This window comes from Marmota monax, unplaced genomic scaffold, assembly GCF_021218885.2.
Source record: "Marmota monax isolate L192 unplaced genomic scaffold, Marmota_monax_Labrador192_F-V1.1 WCK01_AAM20220418_F8-fsc00005, whole genome shotgun sequence".
Classification (NCBI taxonomy): Eukaryota; Metazoa; Chordata; class Mammalia; order Rodentia; family Sciuridae; genus Marmota; species Marmota monax.
In genome coordinates, this window is record NW_026692254.1 from 16,023,782 (window position 1) to 16,051,470 (window position 27,689).

At 36.7% G+C, this 27,689-nt stretch overlaps 1 protein-coding gene across 7 annotated transcripts in view; it reads right to left on the minus strand.

Annotated features, from left to right (window-relative positions):
• The window catches only part of Lrrc28 (leucine rich repeat containing 28), a 146,059-nt gene that overhangs the window by 30,001 nt on the left and 88,369 nt on the right, over positions 1–27,689 (minus strand). For 6 of the 7 annotated variants that reach the window (XM_046436203.2, XM_046436188.2, XM_046436170.2 and 3 more), the window contains 2 exons: positions 25,292–25,498; positions 10,485–10,587 (listed from right to left, as the gene is read on the minus strand). In XM_046436203.2, coding sequence (XP_046292159.1) covers positions 10,485–10,587; positions 25,292–25,498 — 310 coding nt within the window. The remainder of the gene's footprint in view (positions 1–10,484; positions 10,588–25,291; positions 25,499–27,689) is intronic. The other variant, XM_046436217.2, reaches the window with a different exon arrangement.

Here is a 27,689-nt window from a genome sequence, read left to right on the forward strand (position 1 = left end):
CAGCAAGAGCAAACTGTCATTGCATTGGCAGGCCCATCCAGGAGACCTCATCAGTAATTTGAACAGGGAAAACTGTAAAATTTGTCAGCCAGATTGTTAACTATTGAGAGGAGTACAGAATTAATAAAAGCAGGGGCTTAGTATGGTAGAGCCCTTGCTTAGCATGCCCCAGACCCTGGGTTTAATCCTCAGGCCCTTCCCCTGCCCCCTTTCCCTCCAGACACACACACATATACACACACACACACTCTCTTAAAGTAACAAAGAGCAAAAAGCAGCAATTCCCTCTAGAATTTAGAGTGTGAAAAGACAGTCACTTACAAAGGTACAAACTTTCAGCCAGGTGCAATGGTACATGCCTGTAATCCCACTGACCTGTGAGGCTGAGGTAAGAGAATCTAAAGTCTGAGGGCAACCTGGGCAACTTAAAGTTGCAAACTTTTGGGAAACTCTTTGGGTTCTTATGTCTTGAGGCCAGGAGATATGTTGGAGAGTTAAGTACTACAATGATCTGTATGTGGTCACACAATAGGATGGTCATTTAAAGAAATGATTATTTAAGAAAATAGTGGTTATCATCAAATGGTGTCAAACGGAATTTTGGCAGATGTCTGACATTTTTTATCAACTTGAAAGGGCATGGTGCCCAGCCATTTTGTCAAATATCAGTCTAGATTTCTCTATGAAGGTATTTTAAAGATGAGATTAACATTTAAATCAGTAGACCTTGAGAGTAACAGACACCCTCTATGATGTGAGTGGGTCTCATCCAATCAGTTGAAGGCCCTAAGAATAAAGAGTAAGGTTTTCCAAAGAAAATTCTCTCTCTGGATTGCCTTTCGATTTAATCTGAGGTATCAACCCTTCCCTGGGTAGACTGCCTGATGGCCTGCCCTGCATATTTTATACTTGCCAGCCCCCACCATTGTGTGAGCTAAACCCTAACAGACATGGTGAAATGATATGTTTCCAAACTCTGTAGCCAGGCTGTAGTATGAGAACCCTGAAAAAAAAAATCATAAAACAATGAAAATGTAGTTAAAAAAGTAAGTCCTTCATGAATACTAATTTCCTACTGTCAGTGCCTTACCAGCTGCTACTTCTGAACCCAGCTGTGGATACATTCTATGTGGATGATGCCCAGAGAATTGAACAATATGGAATAACAAATACAGTTGTAGAAAATGGAAAGACAGATTCTTTCTTTTTCCTTTTTTGCTTTTTCCCTTCAGCACCAGGGATTGAATCAAATCCAGGGCCTCATGCATACCAGGCAAGTGCTCTACCACTGAGCCATAACCCCTCCACCTCATTCTTCCTAATGCTTTCATTGTCTCCAATAATTAAAAAGACAGATGCTGATTAAACAACCGAAAAAGCTCACATTAACAAGTGTATCCTTATTTTATATAAAGTTTAATTTCCCTTCAATAATTCTTTTAGCAGAGAAGTTCCTACTCTTTAACACTGGATAGAAGGAGCTAATTAATTTTAAGCTCCATTTATTAAATGCCTTCTGTGCTTCACACTGGAGCGTGAGCTGCAGCTAGGCAGAAAGAAGGCCAAGAGGGAAGTGTGCACAGGAGTTGGCATTCACAGGTCAGCTGTTCCATGGCCAGCCTCTCTCCACTGCTGTTGGGGAGCCTAAGTGTCCATGCTATCTGCTCACAGGAGTCAGCAGAAGAGCTCAAGCATACAGACAGTCATGATTCTAGATAAAGGAGAGGAGGGAGGCAGAGCACCTAGTATAGAGGATAAGAGTGCGAACAAAGAAGCAAACAATGCTATTACCACCTCGATTTCTGACTTTGGACACTTTAATTGTCCAAACTTCAGTTTCTTCATTTCTAAAGTGAGGATAATAACACAAGGGCTGCTAGGAGGATTTTGTGAAATAATGTAGATAATAATGAGCACATTGCCTGGTACGTAGTAAATGTTTATCAATGTATACAGCTGGGCTTTCTTTTCTTTTTATTATATTTCAGAGAAAGAAAATAACATGAACAGGGATTCAGCTCTGTAAATGCCTGAGGCATACGGAGTTCTAATTAGCTAAAGTGTCTGGTACATGGAAGAAAATTGCAAAAGGTTAAAACTGCTAGGAAGGTATCTTGAAAAGTGATCATCACTCATCTAAAAAAGAAGTAATTTCCTGAAATAACTTGAAAAGTATTGGTATTAATTCTTCTTTAAAGGTTTTGTAAAACTCCGCTGTATACCCATCCGGTCCTGGGCTTTTCTTGGTTGGTAGTCTTTTGATTGCTTCTTCTATTTCATCCATTGATATTGGTCTGTTCAAATTGTGTGTATCCTCCTGACTCAGTCTGGGCAAATCATATGACTTAAGAAATTTATCGATGTCTTCACTATCATCTATTTTATTGGAATATAGGGTTTCAAAATAATTCCTAGTTATCTTCTGTATTTCTGTAGTATCTGTTGTGATGTTGCCTTTTTCATCCTGTATGTTAGTAATTTGAGTTCTCTCTCTTCTCTTCGTTAGCATGGCTAAGGGTCTGTGGATCTTATTTATTTTTTCGAAGAACCAACTTTTAGTTTTGTCAATTTTTTCAATAGTTTCTTTTGTTTCCATTTCGTTGATTTCCGCTCTGATTTTAATTATTTCTTGCCTTCTGCTACCTTTGCTGTTGTTTTGCTCTTCCTTTTCTAGGGCTTTGAGATAAAGTGTGAGCTCATTTATTTGTTGTTTTTTTCTTTTTTTGAGGAATGACCTCCAGGCAATGAATTTCCCTCTTAAAACTGCTTTCATTGTGTCCCATAGATTCCGATCTGTTGTGTCTGTATTTTCATTTATCTCTAAGAATATTTTGATTTCCTCCTTTATGTCTTCTGTAACCCATTGATCATTCAGTAACATATTGTTCATTTTCCATGTGATGTAAAATTTTTCCTTCCTTCTTTTATCATTGATTTCCAGTTTCATTCCATTATGATCAGATAAAATGATTGGTATTATCTCCACCCCTTTATATTTACTGAGGGTTGCCCTATGGCATAATATATGGTCTATTTTTGAGAAGGATCCATGTGCTGCTGAGAAAAAAGTATATCCAGATTTCAAACTATATTACAGAGCAATAGTAACAAAAAACAGCATGGTACTGGTACCAAAACAGGTGGGTGGACCAATGGTACAGAATAGAGGACACAGAGACTAATCCACAAACTTACAACTATCTTATATTTGATAAAGGGGCCAAAAGCATGCAATGGAGGAAGGATAGCATCTTCAACAAATGGTGTTGGGAAAACTGGAAATCCATATGCAACAAAATGAAACTGAATCCCCTCCTCTCGCCATGCACAAAAGTTAACTCAAAATGGATCAAGGAGCTTGATATCAAATCAGAGACTCTGTGTCTGATAGAAGAAAAAGTTGGCTCCGATCTACATATTGTGGGGTCGGGCTCCAAATTCCTTAATAGGACACCCATAGCACAAGAGTTAATAACAAAAATCAACAAATGGGACTTACTTAAACTAAAAAGTTTTTTTCTCAGCAAGAGAAACAATAAGAGAGGTAAAAAGGGAGCCTACATCATGGGAACAAATTTTTACTCCTCACACTTCAGATAGAGCCCTAATATCCAAAGTATACAAAGAACTCAAAAAATTAAACAATAAGATAACAAATAACCCAATCAACAAATGGGCCAAGGACCTGAACAGACACTTCTCAGAGGAGGACATACAATCAATCAACAAGTACATGAAAAAATGTTCACCATCTCTAGCAGTCAGAGAAATGCAAATCAAAACCACCCTAAGATACCATCTCACTCCAGTAAGATTGGCAGCCATTATGAAGTCAAACAACAACAAGGGCTGGCGAGGATGTGGGGAAAAGGGTACTCTTGTACATTGCTGGTGGGACTGCAAGTTGGTGCAGCCAATTTGGAAAGCCGTATGGAGATTCCTGGGAAAGCTGGGAATGGAACCACCATTTGACCCAGCTATTGCCCTTCTCGGACTATTCCCTGAAGACCTTAAAAGAGCGTACTACAGGGATACTGCCACATCGATGTTCATAGCAGCACAATTCACAATAGCTAGACTGTGGAACCAACCCAGATGCCCTTCAATAGATGAATGGATTAAAAAAAATGTGGCATTTATACACAATGGAGTACTACACAGCACTAAAAAATGACAAAATCATGGAATTTGCAGGGAAATGGATGGCACTAGAGCAGATTATGCTAAGTGAAGCTAGCTAGTCCCTAAAAAACAAATGCCAAATGTTTTCTTTGATATAATGAGAGCAACTAAGAACAGAGCAGGGAGGAAGAGCAGGAGGAAAAGATTAACGTTAAACAGAGACACGAGGTGGGAGGGGAAAGGGAGAGAAAAGGGAAATTGCATGGAAATGGAAGGAGACCCTCATTGTTATACAAAATTACATATAAGAGGTTGTGAGGGGAATGGGAAAAAAAACAAGGAGAGAAATGAATTACAGTAGATGGGGTAGAGAGAGAAGATGGGAGGGTAGGGGAGGAGGTATAGTAGAGGATAGGAAAGGTAGCAGAATACAACAGTTACTAATATGGCATTATGTAAAAATGTGGATGTGTAACCAATGTGATTCTGCAATCTGTATTTGGGGTAAAAATGGGAGTTCATAACCCACTTGAATCTAATGTATGAAATATGATATGTCAAGAGTTTTGTAATGTTTTGAACAACCAATAAAAAAAAAGAAGTAATAATGCAGCGAATTGTCAACAAGAAGGAATGAAAGCCCATGATATGATTCAGTTCACAATGAAGTAAAATTATTATTAACTACAATTATTAAACCTAGGTATCTTTTATTAATTTAGATCAAATGCCTAAGTGGTTACAAGAAGATTTCTACATGAAACTCTCAAAGTAGTTATTAAAAGTGTAAATGTTAGTACCTTTGGTTTAGTAATACAGATAACTGGAACAAGTATTAAACAATTTCCTTTTAAACTCAGTATTTTCAGAGTTGCCTGGCCTTCAACATTTAGCCCCCCAAAAGCTAAAAGAACTGTGAAGTCATCTTGCCACTGAGAGTTTACCACACATATGTTCTAAAACATGCATATGATTTAGCAAATTAATTCATATTTATTTTCATATTCATAATTCCACCTAACAACATGTAAAAGTCTTTACTTTTGCTGGCATGCTAGTGAATGCTTGTAATCCCAGTGGCTCAGGAGCCTGAGGCAGGAGGATCACAAACTCAAAGCCAGCCTCAGCAACTTCGTGAGGCCCTAAGCAACTTAGAGAGACCCAGTTTCAAAGAAAAACATAAAAAGGGCTGCAGATGTGGCTCAGTGGGTAAGTACCCCTGGGTTCAATCCCCTGTACCAACAAAACAAACAAAAAATCTTTACTTTTAAATCTTTTTTAGTTTAAATTCTCTTACCAAAAGCACTCAAGTAACTATCTTTTATCCTTAATCAAGTTCCTATGTGATCCGCACGCTCATTAGTGTGGAAACCGCTACAGATTTAACCTCCTCCTTTTCAGTGAACAGTTTTTTTTCCCCCCAATTTAAAGTAGGAGAAAAAGGGGGGGGGGATGGAGATGAAGAAGGATTAAAAAAACTAAGCTACTTATAAAGAATAACTCTTGTTCTGAATGAAGAGTCTTAATTGAGCAGAGCTTCTTTGGATTAAATTTTGTCCTATCTGATCATGTGCTTTGCCACCATTTTTTTTAATACTGGGGACTAAATGCATTACAACTGACCACATCCCCAGCCCTGGAAACAAAAGTGTTTTATTTCCAGACAGAGTCTCACTAAATTGCTTTAGGACCTCACCAACTTGCTGAGGCTGACCTTAAACTTGATTCTCCTACCTCAAGCTCCCAAATTGCTGTGACTACAGGCATGCCTCACCACTGGGCTTGCCTTCATTCTTGGATATTTTTCTGGATACATCATACCACTTTGACTATTTTTTTTTTCCTTTAGCACTTCAGATATGTTGTTCCACTGTTTCCGGGACCCCGAGGTTTACTAATGAGAGGTTAAGAATCTTGATTTGGTCCTTTATAAGTAATGTGTCATTTTTTCTCTAGTTGCTTTTAAAATTTCCTTTTTATTTTCATTTTCAGCAGCTTTACCTAGGCATGAGTTTGTATTTATCCTACTTAGGGTTCTCTGGGCTTCTTGAAAATATAAATTTATGTATTTCACCAAACTTAGGACATTTTGAGACATTATTTTATTAAGTATTTTTTACATTGTTGGCTCATTGCCTCCCTATTCTCCTTTTGGAATGAAAACTATACATATAGTTGTCTTTTTAATACTGTCTAGCATGTTCCAGACCTGGTATTCACTTCTGTTTCCAGTCTGTTTTTTCTTTGTGTTCCTGAGATTGCATAATTTCTACTGATCTACTTCCATGTTCACTGACCTTTCGTGTTTATGTATACACATTCTGCTATTAATCCCATCAAGTAAGTATTTTATATGAGATAATGTATTTTCAACTCTAAAACTTTCTTTTCTTTTTCATAATTTCTATTTTGTGGCCTTTTCATTCATTACAAACTTATTTTTCTTTACTTCATTGAAAAAAATTTTAATAGTTACTTTCCAATCTTTCTTTCATTTCCAACATCTTGGGTCATCTCAGGTTGTTCTCTGCTGATCTCTCTTGATAATGGGTCATATTTTTCCTGGTTCTTTATGTGTTCTGTAATTTTGGGTTGGTTGTATCCTGAACATTATGAAAATTAAACTATGTAGAGTGGGTTTTTATATCCTTCTAACTCTTAAAAGGAATATTAGTATTTTTGCTTTAGCAAGTAATTAATTTTGTTGGGAGTCAAACTGCAGACTCTGTCTCCTGAGTGGCAGCTCAAATCACACTCTTCTTCTGTCATATGCAGCCAGGGCCTGTGGGGCTGTGGTTCAGATATCTAATATTGATGGTTTCTGGAGTGCAGGCAGCTCCCACAGAAAAATGGACTATGATCTAAAAGGCATTATTTTGTTGTTATTGTTGTTGTCGTCCTGGGGAATGAGCCTCAGGGTGATTTACCACTGGGTTACATCCCCAGCCCTTTTTATTTTGAGACAGGGTCTGCTAAGTTACCAAAATTGGCCTTGAACTTGTGATCCTCCTGCCTTGGCTTCCTAAGTTGCTGGGATTCCAAGTGTGCGCCACTGTCCTCAGCTCTAATGGACATTTTAAATCTACTGGTTTAGCTCAGAGTACATAATTCATATTCAAATAATTCTATTACCTTGAGTGGTTATATTAACAAGTCTTTAGAAGGTCAAATTGCTCCCAACCATTATAATTGATCATTTACACAGGAAAGGCAAAGTAGGAGCTTGATTTTTCTTTTTCTCATACAAAGAGATAACTGGCAAAATAGGATCATTGTATAGGATCACTTTAACCATTAAGTTCCCCTGAGTACACAAATGTGCCAATTACCACTCTCTAAAATTCTAACAAGGGATGCATTTCTCTTTCTGGGTACAAAGTAGAAAAGCTGAAGACATTTACTCCTTCAGTAATGACAAGTAAAACCCAGAGAAAATAAAAATCATAAAGCACAGATGCAATGAAGCTGTGAAAACCACTCTCTATATGGGCTCCTGATGGTGCTCCCTGCCTCCCCTCCCACCATGAAGACAGTGGACCTGTGTAATCACAGAATGTAACAGAATTGATGATGGATGGTTTTGAGGCTAAGTCACAAATACCAATTCCATGCTCAAAACTTCTATTGCTCTACCTCTCTCAAGATATTTATTATTTGTATTATAGTTATTTTTGTCAGGGTAAACATCTAAATTATCTTTGCCTTTCCTATAACTCCTAGTGAGGTGTTGATTTGCTAGTTAGGGCTCAATAATAATCTAGCAAATAGACATAAGGAGGAGCTAACTTTGTTCACAATTCCATAATACCAAATATAGTTTTATGAGACTTCTGAGATTTCTTGAAACTGCATCATTGGTTATTTGCTATTTTTATGACCACTAAAACATTTTAAACGCCATTCTCTCTCTATTCTCTGAGATATGAATTTAATATATATTTTTAAATGCACATACATAAATAATTATAAAAATCTTTATATATATACTTTGTTAATAGAATATGCATATTTGTGAGCATGTATTCATTCACTTATCAGGCTTTCATTTCCCACAGACCCAAAGCTGTGTTCATTTAGCACTGTTGTCCCAATTTTCTTACATTCAAGCTGTCCCTTTAGGTCTCAGCTTAAATATCATCTAGTACCAAGTTTCTTTAATTATTTATTATTCATTTGGCTCCGTAGCGAGATGGTAATGTCCAGGAGGGCAGGCAATGCACTATTTTGCTCACTACTGCATGGCCATTATCTAGCACAATGACCCATAGAGAAACTGCTCCACAAATGTTCACCGAATGAACAAATGCATTTTGTAGGCCTCAAATACTCGTGCCCTTTGTAGTATGCTTCCCTCACAATCTTGCTCTATTGCTTCCCAAGGCTTATTAAGAACTACCACTTTGACTTGGAATGGGAGAGTCTCTTTTCATATATACAACAGATAGAAAAGATAGAAAAAAAGGGGACCCTTAATTCGGTTGTTAAGATATAACAGAAAAGACAGAAAAAAAGGGGACCCTTAATTCTGTTGTTAAGACTTCAGTGTTCCCACTAAAATTCTGAATACATTTGGTCATGAAAATATTGTATCATTATTTCATTGCAAAATAGGTTAAATGAACTTTTAGTGAACCTGCTTAAGAATGTAATGACCAAAACTGAAAAATGCATTCTGCATATTGCATTAAGCTAACAGACTACAAATATCTTTTGAATAACAATCCATTTGGAAGTGAGTCTGTATATATCCTAATACTACTAATATTAGAAATTTGGTTGTTTCATACTATCCTATTCATAATTTTATTTTTATTACTGTTAACAAGATAAGCTCTTAATAAAAATTAGTTAATACTTGATTTTCCCCTACTATTTGTCTCCTTAAAGATTTGGAACTCTCCTAAAATTCACTACCAGTGCTACCATATACCAAATCAAAGATGAAAAACTCAGTCTTTTCAGCACAAACAGAATTTTGTGGTAGTCAGTGATATCTATTAGTAAACATCAAAGTATAAGGCAATCTTCACCTTAAACAAAAGCTATTCCTTAATTACGGTAGAGACTTAAATCACATTTTGGCGCAGTCTCTAAAGATTTCGGTATGGGAAAAAGGGCCATGAGCTTTGGTGTGTGCTTGCATCATTCTATGCACCATGATGATGGAGGACACTTTGCTCACCACATAGAAGAATTATAGTAAAAATCCTTTAAGAACTCACTGGGTTTAATGACTGTGTAGTATAGTAACTATGACAAAATCAGATGTAGAAAAAACACTGACCCAAAACTACACCAGTTTTGCTTTGCAGAAGGTTCTAGAATAAATCTCTCAGCTTGGATTTCATCAGCCTATATAGGCACTGAACTCATCTAGAGCTTTCCCAAGATAAAAAATATATAACTTTTCCTATGGGAAGAGCACTTCTCCTGACATTGCTTTCTCTGGAGCAATCCTGGTTCACTATTATTCCCTGGAGTCAGGTCAACAGGGAATGGCTGTCCCCTATTATATGCTTATAGTCATCCCTTTCCTTGCCAGAACTCCATGATGTATAAGCTAGGTTATGCTGAATGCTGGGAATTAGAAGGGAAGAGTCAAACATGCTGGTTAAGTAGTCTCAGAGGTGTTCCTTTGCCACTGAGTGGGGAAAGTAAGACCAGTACTAAGTGGGTTCTGGCAGTGGAGTGGTTCTCTGGATCCTAGACCACCCTGGAAAGCACTTTAAGGTGGTTCTGTCCCACTGCTGCAGAAGGAGTAGCTGAAGTCCTCTTCAAATCCTGACAGAGACGAAAAGATTATTGCTGCCCTGAATATAAAAGACTATCATTTCCCAAGAAATTAAACACCTGTTCTGTTTTCTAGAATCATGCTTTGTATTGAAGGACTATTTCAAATACTGAATTCTAAATATTTCCAATTGGTAATACCCTAAATGCTAGGGTTGTCACTACAGTAAAATTGCCATTACAATGGAGTTCAGAGAGAAAAATTTTTAACTCAATGCTGATTCCTCCACTTGCTGGGTCTGAGTTTATAATGGCATATGTGGCAATGTATATGTGTATCAAATTATGTCACACACTTAAATATATGCAATTTCATTTGCCAACTGAATCTTAATAAAGGTGGAAAAAACAAAACTGCTTATTTTCATAGCAAAAAAAGCAAGTGTGGATTCATTTTTCATTTACTTATTGAACATAACAGCTTATTAATTGAATCCAACATATCATATTCTAAACTGCTTACCTAATATATAAGGATATTTGATTTAGTATATGAAGGATAAAGAAAACCAAACAGAATTACCAAAAGTAATTCATCTCTTTTTAAGTCCAAAATGTGAAGTCAGCCTTACCCACTGCACCCGATGACTTTATTGTACAGGTAAGATGGCAAGCCCTTCAGGTGAATGTTGTTATCCACATATACGTATTGCAGTTCTCGAGATCGACCTAAATCTGGATTAAAAAGGAAAGAATTATAATTCCTTTAAATGTACATCATTATTATATGAAATATATAATTTAATATGTAATATTAGAAATATTCAACAATTTCTCTTCTGGAAGAGAAAAATGAAGATTTCAAACTCACCAAGTTATGCTATCTGTGATATTAGAGTATACATCAGAAAACATAGGTATAGAAAAATTATTTAACCAATTTAGCCTTTGATTTCTTAAACTGTAAATGAAATCACTAGGACTAGATCATAAGTAAATTCCTTTCCCATGTAAAACTTCAGTGACATTTTATAGACAATTTCAATTTAAGAATAAGTTTAAGGTGGGTCATTTATTTTCATTTTCTTCTGTAGAAAATGTTATAGAAGTAAGTTTATGGGTCAGCCTAAACAAATCTGCTTCTGCTCCTTGTCAAAAATTCTTTGCTTAGTCAGACTTTAGTCAAGTCCTTGAACATTCTGGTAGGTCTATCTGTGCACTTCCTTATAAAATCCAATTTTAACAAAGAACTTTTCTTAGTCCATTTAGCAAGAACCACCCTAGACTGCACTATCCAATATCTGATCCAATTCATCATTCTTCACTATTTCCCTGGTGATGTCTGATCACCCTGGTCTGCTTTTACCAAGAATCTTGTTAGGTGGGTTAAGCCAGAGACTTTTGACATTCTTATTAATTTTCAATCCACTGACCCCCAACCTGATCCTTGGTTCTAAATTCCCACTTGCCTGTGCAATTCTGAGTTAGCTCCATCTCTCTCCCCTACTGCAAGACCCCATTGCAATGTCCCTGTACTCATTTTAATGGTCCTGCATGAAACCTACTTTATTGTGCTTTAACAGGTGTCACTGAATAATTATGGTAATGTACCTAGAATGAGAAGCCCTTAGATAGAAACAGATGTGCCAGAAAGAGGCAGAACTCAAATTTCCCAAAGGTAGCAGGGCTGCTTGGGAAAACAGAAAATAGGCTGAAGGAGATCTCTTCCTCCTTGTCTTTCCAAGGTTTAGGAAAGACAAAGGCCCAAAAATTAAATGAGGTTCTTAGATTCATTTATATTTCAAAAGATAATCCATTTATCCATTAAGGATCCTTCAGTCACTATAGTTGGCCTTGGGAATATAGAACAAATGCCACATTAGTAAAAGGAAACAAAGACATTAAACATGATCACTAGGATACAATATGATCATTGCTATTAGAAAGGCTTGTCTAAAGTCTTGTGGCTCAGAGATGGTCCTGAACAATTTACTACACAGAGTGGGAGGAGGGTAATAAAAGGCTGAGTTAAGGAAGAGCTGAGGGTCGGGCTGGGAAAGATCAACCTCATCCCCTCCTTTCTACAGCTGATTCTATTACAATACTTCTGCCCAGGACGAGCACTGCATCCCTTACAAAAAGGAACCAAGACTGGGAGCACCAGCAACAAGCAACAAAAAGAAAGTGGCAACTCTTTGGGAAAAGGAATTCCTAAGCAACAGGCTAGAGATGTCCTTTCCCAGTGTGTAGTTTTACAAGATCTAACAGAATCAGGCAGAAATGATGGGTGTGATTTCAGAGCCTAATTTTATCCTTTCTTTCCTTGCTCTGTTTTCCACTTATTCTGGAAAACAATTCCCATGTCATGAAGGCACTCCAGCAGCCTGAGAGGAAATGAGGCCTCCAACAACAGACATATGAGTGAGCATCTGGAAGCAGCTCCTACAAGCTCCAGGTCAAGTCTTTGCATGACTCCAGCCCTGACTGAGTCCATGTAAATATTCCATTCTTTCTCAAAAACTTTCCCAATACTTTTGGCAACCATGGATCTTGTCAGCAATATTCTGTGGTATTTATTGAATGGTCATTTTCTATCACCCCTTTTCTGGCTACATGTATTAACCGGAATTCTTTTGTAAGTAGGAAGCATCCCTTCTTTCTCATTTGTTTATTTGACTTTTACATTAGTATGAATTCATGAATATTTATTTTATTGTAATGGGCAAAACCTCAATTCTATTATCATTTAACTTCTTGGTCAAAATGTTTCTGTTTTGGCAATTATGAGCAACTTCAGATTGGCTCTTAAGTTCTTTCAACAATTCCTCATCCTTTTTTGATCATACCCAGACTTTCTGGCTTGTTGTAGGCTTATATATTCTCTGCTAAATCTTAAAATTAATCACTTCTTTAAGGACCCCTAATTCCTTTTGTAGGAAAATGGTGTTTAGAAACTACAATCTGAGAGTGTGGTGTGTTCATTGCTACTGGGGTGCTGTCACTTCAAGGATCTCGTAAGATTTAGGAAACAAGAATGTTTCAAAATCCTTCCTTGAAAAGAAGTATCCCAATTTGCATCCCTACCAGCAACGTATGAGATATCTGCATCCCTATTTTGATAGGTAAAAAGTAGACTCTCACCATTGTTTTAGTGTGCATTTTTCTAATTAAGAGCAAGTGAACATTAAAAAAAACATACATCTGAAGGGCAATTTTTTTTACCTTTGTTAATTGTTTTGTCAAGTCTTTTCCCAATCTTTCTATCAGGTTTTGGGTGTTTTTGTCTCTTATTTTTTGAGATAATAGTCCTATGTCTGTGGTATAAGTTACAAATACTTTCTCATGGTTTGTCAGTTGTCATTTGATTTTGTTGGTGACCTGTTTGTCATGCAAAAAGTTTTAAAACTCTTTATGCAGTGAAATTTACCAATCTTTTATCATTGCTTTTAGGTTTTGAGGCATGGTTAGAAAGTCTCTTCCTATAACACCCAAGGTTAAAGCAAAATTCACTCATGTTTTATTCTAGTGCTTGAGTAATTCTTAATATTCATTCTCTCTCTCTCTCTTTCTCTCTCTCTCTCTCTCTCTCTCTCTCTCTCTCTCTCCACTTAAATCCTAGTCCATTTGGAATCTTTTTTTTGAATCTATTCTTATATATGATATGAAATGTATGGCTAATAATTTTCTTTTCCATTTGGCGACCCAGTTATCTGGGCATTATTTATGAACATTTTGGTCCACTTTTATCCTATAACATCAAAAAGAAAGAAAGAAAATCTCTTAAGACTAGAAGAGAAAAATTCATCAAATACACAGAATCCAGAAAAAAGTAACTGCGTTGTTAAATCATGCTAGAGATACTAATCCAAAAAAGGTGTGTCACTGGAAAATCAGCACACACGGGGGACAAGTGAGCCCATCTGTCTATGCTTTTACTTACTAGTCAAGAGAGCAGAGCCTCAGTTTGCACATATGTTAAATGATATAACAGAACTTCTTGGTCCCTCAACTTTACTAGGTTGTAAGAATCACTGAATATGAAAACAATCACTATATAGTATGTTTTTCAAGCATGAAAATATAGAATTACCAAAATATTGTACACTGCTACTTTAGTACTCTAAAAAGCTATACATTATAAAACTTAGATGGGAAAAATATAAATACCTGAAGAAAAAAACACATAAATACCTGAATCCATTTGTAATAGAAAAGGCTACACTAAATTATACAAAAATTCCTATTCTAAATTTCTTCACTACTTCTTTAATATACAGACAAATCCCTTAAGCACAAATAAAATTTTGCAGTCTTTGTATACAAAAAACTGAAATATTTTTAGAAAATGAAAACTACATCAATAAAATACAAACTCTTTCTGGTCTCAAATTTGCCTTTCAGAGCCCCTAGGAAGCTCAAGGAAAGCAAGGAAAGATTCTTTACTTGGACACACACAGTAGGGGTGTTGCATACTCATCAAGGAAACAAGAGCAGCTAAGGCTTGGAGTCAGAAAATTTGAGTTTGCTAGATAAATAGCATGAGTTTCTTATCTGTGTAACAGGGAAAATAAAGCTATCCATTAAGTTTTAGTAGAAATGACCAACAAAATTGATAAACTATCAAGCAGAATTCTTGCCACATAGCCTTCTCCAATATTTGGCAGTTATTATTCTCATTATCATTAGTAAGTGACACATTTAGAAGTGTGGCCTACAGTAGAAGGCCAATTAAGAGAGAATTCTCTTTAGCATGCAGCAAATGGTACTAACACTGTTCTATACTTTAATTGCACAGAAAAGAGTTGGAGGCTACAGCCTCTAGAGACAGTGATTCATCCCCTTAAGCCAAGGACACAAAATGGGACAAGGCAGAGAAAGCACCTCTCTCCTCTAATATACACAAAAGAGTTTGTGCAAGTTAAAAGAGGTGACATGCAAAGATCACACCACAAAGTTAAATAAAAGCTGACACCTGCTACTTCTTACATATTTTAGTTTTTCCTCTCCTAGTTTTATAGGAAAAAATGAATAATTAATGATTAAAAATACTCTTTGGTTTACACTTTATGTTAGGTTTTCAACATTTCAGAAAATTCAGTGTGCACCTTCTGACCACCTTGTTTGAAGAACATAATTTTTTTATACATCCATAATGACATGAACTATTTTATGTTACAGCAGAATCAAAACTAATATAGCTGTATTCAAAACTATTATATATTAGCCAGAATAATGCCATGTGGACATGAGTAATACAGACACTTAAACATTCCAAACAGTACAATCTGATACAGAGTGAAAAGAGACAGTGCTGAAATGACATGATGTAATGGGTTTGGAGTCAGAACTAAGTCTGAATTCTGGCTTTCCCCTAACTGCTTCCTGACTCCAAAAGAAATAAAATGCTCTGTGCGTGTTTCCTCTGGGGTACTATAGGGATAATAAAACTTATCTCATAGATTTTTTAGGGAGATTAAACAATGCATATGATGCCAAGCTTGATTCCTTGCAAAATAACTGGTACTTAATACATCTTAGTCTTTTATCTCCCTCTTCTGAATATAAAGAGAACATCATGAAAGAGTGCAGGACTGTGAAGACAGCCAGGAAGCTCTGTTGTTTTGGCTGACACAGCACAGCCTGCTGGTGAGGCTGTGACTCCTAAACCCTGGGCAATGTCCCAGGCTGTAAAGGCCGTGCTCCTACAGGCGTAGGAGAGCAGGCTCTCAGCTGGCCAGGAAGCAGTCCACTGGCAAATACCCCAAGTGCAATGGAATGATATTTTTAATCATAATGAGGAAGAAATATGACTATTTGCTGCATGAAAAAGCTTTGAGATATTTCTTACATTCTTAATACAGAAAATCTTCAATCAGTAATTAACTTTGGAAGGGACCATTTATCTACTAGCTAACGAGGAGGTTTGTTTTCTTCCTTCTGTTAATATTAATTCACCAAAACTGTAATAATTATACCATGCAATAAAGTTCTTGTGCAAAAGTGCTCATTATGTAAAATTTATAAAGCAAGGACATTGTCCACCTTCATAGATTCTAAAGCCATAAAGAACTGCTTCATGTGGCTTTTTAAAGTACTATACTGTGCCTCAAGTATTTCCTTTTTTTTCTTCCAGACTTATAGATCAAAGTTTGTTATTGAGAAATTAGTAAAAGCTAGGATTTCTGCAAATACTCCAATTCTTTTTTTTTTTTAACCTCAAGACTCTGCCATATGCAGCCCACATGGCTGAAGATGGAACAAAATTCTCCTGTGTGTTTAGGCTGTTGCTCTTTTAACCATACTATAAATGCAAGCACGAATGACAGCACAGGCCAGAACAGAATAGGGTCTGTATTTTCTGCACAGTGACCAGTTTAAAACATTTATTTTATCAAAAGGTAAATGATGTATTCTCTTCAACAAAATGATGGAGCAATTGAGACCACAGATCAAAGCAATAAACTAAAATGGATTATTTGAAATGCTCTATCAATGTTTAACCAATGATCTACAGTTCAAAAAGCCAGAGCCTGGCCTGGTGGCACATCTCCATAATCCCAGTAGCTCAGGAGGTTGAGGCAAGAGGATCACAAGTTCAAAGCCAGCCTCACAACAGGGTGGCACTAAGCAACTCAATGAGACCCTGTCTCTAAATAAAATACAAAACAGGGCTAGGGATGTGGCTCAGTGGTTGAGTGCCCCTGAGTTCAATCCTCGGTTCCAAAAAAAAAGACCAGAGATTTATGAATCATTATTAAAATATTTTTAATTAACATAAATGTGAATTTTTTCATAGTAAATGCAGAGTAATTTACAGCATATCCCAAAATAATTTTAAAATTAATTTAAGTTACCTACACGATGCTTTTTATAACAAGGACATTTCATCTACTTTTTCAGAAAAAAAGCTTTTCAGTAGTAACTTCTCAATATACACACACTTCATTAAATCTTTTACATTGTCATAATCTTTCTGATCTATTCAACTTTTACAAAATAAAATTCCACAGTAAATTATAATTTAATAAGACACTTCATATACAATGGACCATCAACAGCTGTTAAATTAAAACAAATTGATTGTAATAGATTTGAATGACAGAAGGAATGCTCTTGGTTTAAATGGTGTTTTAGTCGGCTTTTTTTTTTCACTCTGTGACTAAAAGAGAACCAACCAGAACAAATGTAAAGGAGAAAAGGTTTGTTTGAGGGCTCATGGTTTCAGAGGTCTCAGTGCATAGACGGCCAGCTCCATTCCTCAGGGCTTGATGTGAGACTGAATATTGTGGAGGAAGAGTGTGACAGAGGGAAGTGGCTCACATCATGGTGATCAGGAAGCAGAGAGTGAGTCTCCATTCTCCAGATACAAAATATGTACCTCATAGCCACGCCCCCAATGAACCACTTCCCCCAGCCATACCCCACCTGCCTCCAGTTACCACTCAATTAATCCCATTAGGGATTAATCCACTGACTAGGTTAAGGCTATAACCCAATCTTTTTCCTCCAAACCTTCTTGCATTGTTTCACATATGAGCTCTTGGGGGACACCACATCTAAACTATAACAAATAATCACATTTCAGCATTTCTTTTTCTGTTGCACAGTTCAAGTAACAAAGAAATGATTGTTAAGTAATGGGCTAGGCACCATACTTGATGCTTGGGGCATGAAAATGAAGACACACAGTCTCCACCCTGGTGAAAAAGTAATAATAGTTCATGTAGATTGCACACTTATTGAGTGATCCATGTTTTAAATAGATCTTATTGAATTCTTACTAAGGTTCTATGAAATAGGTGTTAATATTACCCTGTTGCTGAGACTTAAATTAAAACACCTTCTATGGCCAAGTTCACAAAGCTATTAAGATGTAGAACTGTGATTTAAAGGTATAGCTGCCTGCCTTACCATTATATGCATTAGAGGTTCTCCTCAACACATAGTTTCTCTATAAACCAAGGCACTTCCTCCTAGTGTGGTGATGATATTGCCTATCAGGACACATAGGTGCTGGGGGGAACAAGAGGATTGGTGCCATGCCCAAGGCATCCAGGTGTGATGTCAGTCTTGAAGGAGAGACAAGGGATAAACGAAGTATCTCTTTGCTTTCTTTAAAAGATGAGAAAAACTGCTGGGTCAGTTCTGACTCACAGATTTAGGTCATAAATATCAAGAAAAATCAAAAGTTTCTTCAGAGAAGATACCAGGGAAAAGAGACTTCTTGATGATTGTCCAGCATGACACAGCTGGTTAATACAGCAGTGTATGGTGCGGCACCACGGGAGACAGCGTGAAGAGCAAATGTCTTTGTGTGGCATCTTGAATTGGAATTGGGCCTGTTTCTTTGTTTTGTTTTGAACTTAAGAATTTTACTAAGAATGATGACTGATGGAAATTCCAGATTTTTGCTTTTAAGTCAATTGACAACATCTCCAGACTTTGCTAGTACTGCATGTCCTTGTCACTATTTAAAAAGATGTAAGTTCCAGAACCAAAAAAAAAAAAAAAAAACTTTGCTGGCAAACATTCTGCTCATGATTCTAGTCTTCATACTACTTGTTTTTCTAAAATTCACATCTGTGCCTTTTTCAGAATGAGCAGCCCTACTTTTGTTTTGTTTTTCATCAATAGTTGGAAGAACGGGGCTTGATTTCTTATTATTAACCCCTTTCAACCTCCAAATTCTACTCCCAAGTTTAGAGAAAAATACATATTTGTCCACTTAAAGCTCACTTAGTCTAGGTGTGCACTTTTATCATCACATAAAGAAGAAAAATTGTGTTACAAATACTTATGACAGGAGCAGTGAACATCCATTTTCTTACAGACACTGCATTCTCGAGTTAAATAAAATCCGTATGGGTTTTAATTAACAGATGAATTTTCTCTCCCATTTCCTCCCACTTTTTGTACCCTGTCTTCAATATTTTGTTTTCGTCTTTTCCATTATTTATATTTCTTTTCATTTTCTCATTTCATTAGTTTCTCCTTTGATCAGAGACCCGCCCAACAATTCCTACAGAATGCTAACTTAGGCACATGCTTGGGCCCCCCTTTAGGAAGCAGCTATCATACTTTCTACTCAATCACAGGGGTAACTCCAACTTCTGGGACTTTCTATTTCCACTACAATAAACTTGTTAGTACTGAGACTCATTTACTTGGCAAATGAGTCCCATTAAACAATGACCTTCAGGCAGCAGTTCCTTAATGGAAGATAAATACTTTCACATTTCAGGAGAGTACAGTTTACACTGGATTTCAAATCGGAGATGAAGAAAAAATCAACTGATACATGTATTGAAACATCACACGGCACCCCATATATGTGTATGATTTTTATGTCAGTTAAAAATAAATTAATTTAAATTTTTAAAATGGAATTATTAATTTCTAATTTTAATACTAAAGTATGAATTGTTTTACAATGTGGACTTAAATTGTTTAGTCCAAAAATTATGAACAGCAATTGCTGACTTTCTAAGCAGGGAACAAGAAGCAATAGAAAAAGTAAGTAGAGTTAACATATTGGTACCTTCTATATCTCATTTACAATAAAAGAAGGAATTTCACCAGTGTTTTGAAAATGCCTGGGAACTAGTTTCTAAAACTGCATCACTAACTTGCTATAATGTATTTTTTTCCACACAGGTACCCAATTCCTATGAAGAAAAACAACCATTACCCCTGTTTTAAAAAACAGTGTTCACCTAGTCTGAGAAAACGGCATGGTTTTGCACCCTCATCAATGCAACAGTGTGCAATGCAGCAAGCAGTAAAGGAGCTGTCACTCCATTTGTTGCACAAGTCCTTGGAGCACAGAATAGCTCTTTCTAAGAAATGAAACTGTGCACTACTAGCATCTCTGAAGGACAACTGTGTGATTGCTTTGGAAAGCCAGGTCATTTCTCATTAGCACTCTTTCTAACTTTTGGGCTTAGTATGTGGTCGTTTATGCACAGGCTATTCTATAAATCTCAGTGTCACCACCAAATTTTCTTGGTTAAGAATTCATTCACTGTTTTTTAAAAATTGTATCGATGTTTTTATTTTTTACTGTTGCTTATGTGTTTTCTCTTTAATTAATTAATTTTTAAATTTTGATTTTAACATATGACCACAGAATGTATTACAATTTATCTTACACATACAGAGCACACTTTTTCATCTCTCTGGTTGTACATAAAGTAGAGTCACATCCTTCATTTCTTCTTACATGTACTTAGGGTAATGATGACCATTGCATTCCACCATCTTTCCTACTCCTATGCTCCCTCCCTCCCCTTTTCCCCTTTGCCATATCTAGAGTTCATTTAATCCTCCCATCCAATTCTACCGGAGAACTGTGCACTGCTGTTTTCTTAAAACTATAGAAGTTACTAGCCTTGAGTTGACACAGCACTCCCTACAGGCTCCATATCCAACTTGTGCATGGGGAACCTAACAATCCTTCTATCTATTATTCAACATTAAACAAGTTGTAAACATTCCTGAATAATAGGGCTTATTAATTATGTAAGGAAAACTAGCAGCATCTGGTAAAAAAAGCCTTAGAGGAAACCACCTTTTTCTTTATATTTCTCTAAACTTTCAGAAGCCAAGGGTGGTCACAATTCTGTAAGCTAAACAGGGCTATCCTGAATTGATAGCAAATATTCAAGTTTTGAGAGACCTCTGTTAACTTTCATAGCATAGGCTCAAGCGACTGCTCTTCTCCTTCCTTTTCTGCTGATAGTCACCACTGAGAACAAAGCCTCTGGCAGCAGACTCATCTGTCACTCAAATGTCACGGTACAGTAATAAGAGGAGCATCTTCTTTTTTGATACATCTTTTCATCTTAAGAAGAACATAGTCAAAGAGTCTTAATGGTTTCGACAGTATTACAAGTGACTTAGAAGAACATACTCAAAGAGAGTTAATGGGTTCGACAATATTACAAGTGATTTAAGTCATCCTTACATATAACTTCTGTAGCTGCCTTTTGAAGCAGGTGTAATCTGACATTACTTTAAGAAGCCCTATAAAAACTGGTTTCCTCTGAAGTCAAACTTCTTTGACAAGAAACTGAATTCAGTAAGTGGCTCCCAGAATATGATTCCTACCTTCCCTCACAGGCAGAGGATATCTAACACTGACTTCACAAAACTCCTAAGTTCCTATATTCTGCTTCTAAAAACATAGAAAAACACAGAAGTCTTTCAGTGCTTGAAAACTTCAGGGTGTGTGTGTGTGTGTGTGTGTGTGTGTGTAGAGCATCTCCAAACAACTATAAAGAGGAACCCCTCCTTTTCTAAGTTTCTAAGGACAGTTCAGTGCACTAAGCAAAGGGAGGGTCAGTAGCACTGTGCTTCATTTCACTTTCTCTGATAGTTCTTAGCATTAGATGACTTTGGTTTATCAGAAGAGTTCCAGGAAAGATTTCAAGCATAACTATTTTCTTGCTAAAGTTGTAATTATTTTCAAACTTGCTTTCCTGGTGGCAAAAAACAATAAAAAGTAAATTAATTTAAAAAGTAAAAAACAAAAATAAAACAGAGGAGACTGCTGACATTTTGGTTTGCTTCAGTTTCTTTCATCCTAATCTCCAATCTTCTCAAAGCTTTCTCTGGGTGACCACACATTGTGTGGCTGCCAATGCATGTTTCTGCTCCCTGACCCTTTCATCCCCTGTTCTCAAAGGATCCAGTCTTAGACCAAGAGGAGAGTGCTACTTTGGGCAGGATGTTTCTTTTAGGCTGGACAAGCCTCACCACTACACTCTTGCTTATGTGTTTTTCTCCCTGTTCACAGGCCCATGTGCTATCAGGGTGGGAGTCCTGTGAGCTGGGATAGTGTCCAGGGCAGTGTGGAAGCTGCTTCCACATTCGAGGTTGTCTAGAGCCCCAGGCCTAGGAGTTCTGGGTATTTTAGCCGTCACAAGGCACTCTCCTCAGAGCCCAGCACAGACCACCTTGCCACTCGTGCTCTTTGACACAACATTATGAAGTTTACAAAGGAAAAAGTCTCCTGACACAGAAACATGACTTGAGGGTAGGGTGACATGAAACCTAGAGATAGAAATTATTTTGTAATAATTCTACTCACCATTGAATATCAAGTAGTGAAAAAGACATGTCCACCTCCCTAGCCACACCAGAACTGACATGGTGCATACGGAATAGACAAATAAATGAAAGTGCCAGGGTAGAGGAAGAGCCGGGCAATGTGTAGTCCTCTATCCTCTGCCCAAGAACCGCTTCTACCATCTGCACCAGCCACTGCACATCAGATCCTCTGCCACTGTGATACACGGTATTTAGCATAATACACAGTATGACTGCCAGGTAACCCAAATGTTAACAGTGGGCAGGTTCCCAGGGGTATGACTTCCCTTTATTCTTCTAACACCATTGCCAACTCAGTACCTGTTCAGCTCTATCACTACTGAAACAAAGGTAGAAACAGGGGAAGCAAATGACCAAGGGATGAGAAGCTATGGTGAGGCATAGAGAATAGGCAAGGCAGAAGGCACAGAAACTAGCTACAAGACATAAAAGCCATTTGACTTAGAAAGTCCAATTGTGTGTGAAATTCCAGGCAGAGTGGAAGCTCTACATGATAGGAAGAGTCCATTTGGCTATCAGACATGAGACCAGGGTTATGGATCATGCTCTGGCCAGCTGGATGTATGAATGTTTTAGACTTGAGACAGAGTATGTAGTAGAAGAACCCCCCCCCCCAAAAAAAAAAAAAAAAAAAAAAGACAAGGAAAACTAGTTGCTAGAAACACAATTTCAAAATGAAGGAACTAGGGGTTCTGCAGAAGTTGAAGGGGACAAACAAAGTGAGAAGAAGACTTGCTGGCACCAAGAAAGACCTAAATGAGAAATATAAGGACTAGGCTTTTATAAGATTTCTGTTGCATCTTTAGCAATCAGGGAAACGGAAATCAAAATGACACTGGGATTTCATCCCTCACCAGTTAGAATGGCAATTAAGAATATAAATAATAATAAATGCTGGAGGAGCAGTGACTAAGGTATGTTTATACTTTGTTTGTGGGATTGTACATTAGTACAGCCACTACGTAAATCAATATGGAGGTTCCTCAAAAGACCAGGAATGGAACCACCATATGTCCCAGCTATATCACTCCTCTGTATTTATCCCAAAGAACTAAAGTCAGCACACCATAGTGCTATATGCATATCCACGTTTACAGCAGTACATTCACATAGCAAAGTGATAGAACCAAGTCTTGGGGTTCATAAACAGATGAATGAATAAAGAAAATGTGCCATACACACACACACACACAGACACACACACACCATGGAGCTTTACTAACCATAAGGAAGAATGAAATTATGTCACTTTCATGAAAATGGATAAAACTGGAGAACATCATAGTAAGTGAAGTAAGCCAGACTCAGAAAGTCAAGGATTCTGTTTTATCTTGTATGTGGAAACTCGACAGAAAAATGGGGAAAAGGATCTTAGGAAAATAGAAAAGGAGACCAACAGAATAGGAGAAGGGGATCAGGAGGAAGGAGGAGGGGAGGGAAAGGAGTACTGGTGAATGTAATTACCAATTCATGTTATGTACATGTATGACTATATCAAAATGCATTTCATTATTATGTAAGATTATAATGTACCAGTAAATTTTAAAAAATATTTATATTGCTATAGGATTTTTTGAAGTTAGACAAGGCGGAAGCAAATAATTTAAAAGTATCTGGTTCATGTACAGAGAGAGTAGTTGAGAGAAAGCACTTACCCGTGTCAGGAAGACCCTGCTGGGAAAATGGAGAGATGCACTGAAAGAGGCCAACTAGAGTGTCCAAAGGAGTTTTTGAATCCAAAATGGCAGAGCCAAATTTGACACTGAAGATGGCCATACAACTAGAAAGATGATGTAAAATCAGGTTGTCAATGGGTTTTGTAATATATTTTGTCATAAGGTTTTGTAATACTTAGAGAGCATCTATCTATATGGCAATTAGAATACTTGGCCAAAGGGTGGGTGCTCAAGAAGTGAGAGCTATTGCTAGCCATAGCATGGAAACTCTTCTTACATTATGTGGTTTATAATAATACTATGAAAAATAATAGTACTATTAAATTGTACTATTAAAACATTTTTTAAACTTAGATATGGTAATCCATAAGTTATATCTTTTCATTTTAAAGTCATCTACATTTGTACAGGGCTTTGTAATTCTTATCCATAAACTATCATATTAATCAGGATAAATATCATCTCTGGCTTACAGATAAGAAAAATGATACTCAGAGAGGTTCTGGGGATTTACTCTGGGTCATACATTGTGAAGCAGTGGAATCAGGCTAGAACTTGGATCTCTGGGTTAGCGCAGCATGTACATTTATTTTTTAAAAAAGTTCAAATTTGATTTTTCTTACTCAAAATCAGCTCAGATTTCCCAGAAACGCAGCTTTCTTTTTAGTAGTTTTATATTTTACTTTGTTAATTGTAAAAGCATGGAGTTTGTGAAAAAGTAATTTCCCTAAATTTGACAATTACTTATCATTATGTGAATTGATTTTAAGGCTGCCAGTACTTAAAGTTTTTATGAAGTGATTAAAATTGAAAATAATATGTACAGTTATATTGGAAAACATTACCTTTCAGGGACTAGTAAAATATTTATTTCATTGCCCTCAATGATAAATTATTCATTATAAAAATTTTTATGAGTAAATTTATATGATGTTTATTGTGACAGAACTGGGGTTCTATGGGACTTCATATTTTAACTATTTTTTTTAGTTCGTACTTTTGTTTCTTAAAAATTAAGAAATAATAGATTTTTTTTAATGAAATAAATGTGCTGTTTAGTTACTAAAGGCTTACGTTGGTTGACATATAATATGGGTCAACTATAGAAATCTACAGGAGACAATATGTTGTTTATTAGCCATGGTGATGTTTCAAGATCAGCAGGACATTTAGCCAATTTAAAAGTCTTTAAGGTTTTACGATCAGGTTATCTGGCAATGCTAATTATTAGGCACTCAATACCAAATTTTCTAGGTATAAGTGAAGATCTAAGCAGGTATATTCAGATAAGTAGCTGTTCTTTCATATTGCCCAATACCCTCTGTCAAATGTATAGTCACATGGTCACACACACACATAAACACACACACACACACACACACTTTAATTCCCTCCACAGAGTAATTATCTTATAATGCATGTATTTTGTCCCTAAGCAAATTTTTAGCATAGATTTTTAAAAAATATATATATAAAATTCCTAATTGTAATAATTTCATTTGTTATCTGGGAATGAGGCTCCTCTATTGACTGCAACAATAAGTATAGAGAGGTAATCTCTCTTTAGATAAACAGTAAGAAACTAATCTATTCTAGTCAAAAACCCATCTTAATTTTTGGCCCTTTTTGTGAACCACAGAAACACCATCACTTACCAAGTGGCAAAAATGCAAGACGATTTCCAGCCATGGAGAGTTCATTGAGGCTGGGCAGCTGGCAGAGATGGCGCGGCACATACCATAGACGATTCCGGTCCACAGTGAGGTACTGCAGAGAAAGGCACAGATGAAGCCGCTCGGGTAAAGTTAGCAAACGATTGGTAGAAATGTCTAGTGTCTGCAGCTCCTTCAAATCGCCAACCTCTACAACCAAAATCAAAATTAAGGTAAATTGCACCCTGATTAACTTAAATAAACAAGATAAAATTGATCAATACTGTTAACAGTTCACAACTAAATAAAATCAGTAGCTGTGACTATTTCCATAGTCATGAATGCTGAAGCACAGAAGTTAAGGCTCATAGACAAATAATTCAACCTAGAGAGGTGTCTTTAAACTAGCTTGTCAGAATTTCTTAAGTGGAGATGAGGGCTGGTGTAGAAAAAGGGTGATACAAAGTGATGAATCTGAACCAGAATTCTGTCATTGACTAACTACCCTTGTTAGTAGGGTGAGAAAAAAATTACATCCACTTCAAGTTTTTTGTTTTTTGTTTTATTGCTATTTATGTGATTTACCTTCTATCTAAGTAGATAATAGGAGGTATATAAGTTATAGCACTCAAGCAAGTACAAATTGTTCATATGAAATAAACAGATCATTTCTAAACTAAGAATTAGAGTGTCTTTTAGAAACTTCCAACACAGTAAAGTTTATACTTTACTTATTGTTGGGTAACATTTTTGGATATTGTCCAGCAATGTGGGTCATTTGCAAAGATCTAAAGCATACATGTCCTATGAAGATTTTTAATTCCACCCAAAGTAAATCCTTTTATTTACTGCAACATTCCCTCATCATTGATGTCTATTGTGATCTATTCCATAGTGAGTACAATTACAAGTCATTAAGCTGTGAGTAAAGTCCAGAAGTTCTTCACAAGAAACTTCATTCTTCTCATGAAAAATCACCATTGTTGGGGAAGGACATTTACTCTGTCCCAGAACAACACATTCCCATCAAGGAATAAGCACCAGTCAGGGCAAGTCTATTTTTTCCCCATGAAGGACACACTACATGTTCAAGTCCACCATGATGCATCTCTTGCCCTTCTCTAATCCTGACCCTGTTCCTGATCCATTCCTCTTAGGTGAAGATTTCTCATGCTCTATGACTAGATGGGACCCCTATGGCACATTCCAGTCTGTTTAGGACTTGGATGAGCATTAGCAAATCTTCACAGATAATAAAGTTCTCTGCCCTCTTAAATGCTTAATTACTCAGATTTGATTTTCCTATTGCTACAGAGCAGGGGTCAGGAAACTACAACCACAGGCCAAATCCAGCCCATGACCCACTTCTATCCTGCTTACAGATGAAACTGGCTTTTACACTTTTAAAGGGTGATAAACAAAAACATCAAAAACAAAGAACATGTAACAGCATATGTGGCTTGCAAAGCCTAAAAACATTCACTATCTGACCATTTACAGAAAATGTCTTCTGTCTTTGCTGCAGACATATTATTAGCTAGGCATGTTTTAATAGCTAACCTTTTAAACAAAAGTAATTTGAGTATAAAATACACTAATTTCTAGACATTTTTCTAATACTGACAGATTTGTGCTAAGAAAGCCACAGTTTATTGCCCAATTTCCCCAACACTAAACAAAATACACACTTTGAAGATGGGTAGGCAGATTCAATACACAGCCTGGGACTGTGAATGGGAGTTTTGTTCTGTGTGAGCTTAACTGTCACATGTGGGAGTCAATTTCACTTTTGACTTCATTAGTGCAGTACTTCACCTACCAAAGTCTGCATTCTTATCTATTTCATAAAATAAAACTGCTTCTAATGTGGGGTGTGCAAGGGTGAGGGAGCCGGAAGAAGAAAAAATCATGTTTCCAAAGTGAATAAAAAGAAAAAAGGAACAAAAAAGAAATTTTTTTAATCTAACTTTATTTTTTGGCACTGGGAATTGAACTTAGGGGCACTTTACCACTGGGATACATGCCCCTGCCCTTTTTATTTTGAGACAAGGCCTTGCTAAGTTGCTGAGGCTAAAATCCTCTTGCCTTAGCCTCCCACATAACTGGGATTACAAGAATGCACTACCACACCTGGCTCTGATCTAACTTTAAAAACTGATGATAGGAGTGAAGTGAATGACACAGGTCTTTGTCTTTGAGAGTTGCATCACATACAAGAGATAATGTGTGACAGGAGCTCAGAGGAAAAATTAGATGAGGATTTGGAGAAGCTTTTCCAAAATTAATTGGTGATAGAAACTTTCATAGGTCATAAGGAAAAAAGACAATAGTATTCCTGAAAGGGCATAAGGTTAGGGTTGAAAGCATGAGGAGAGGCAAGGAAATGAAAAAATGATTATGG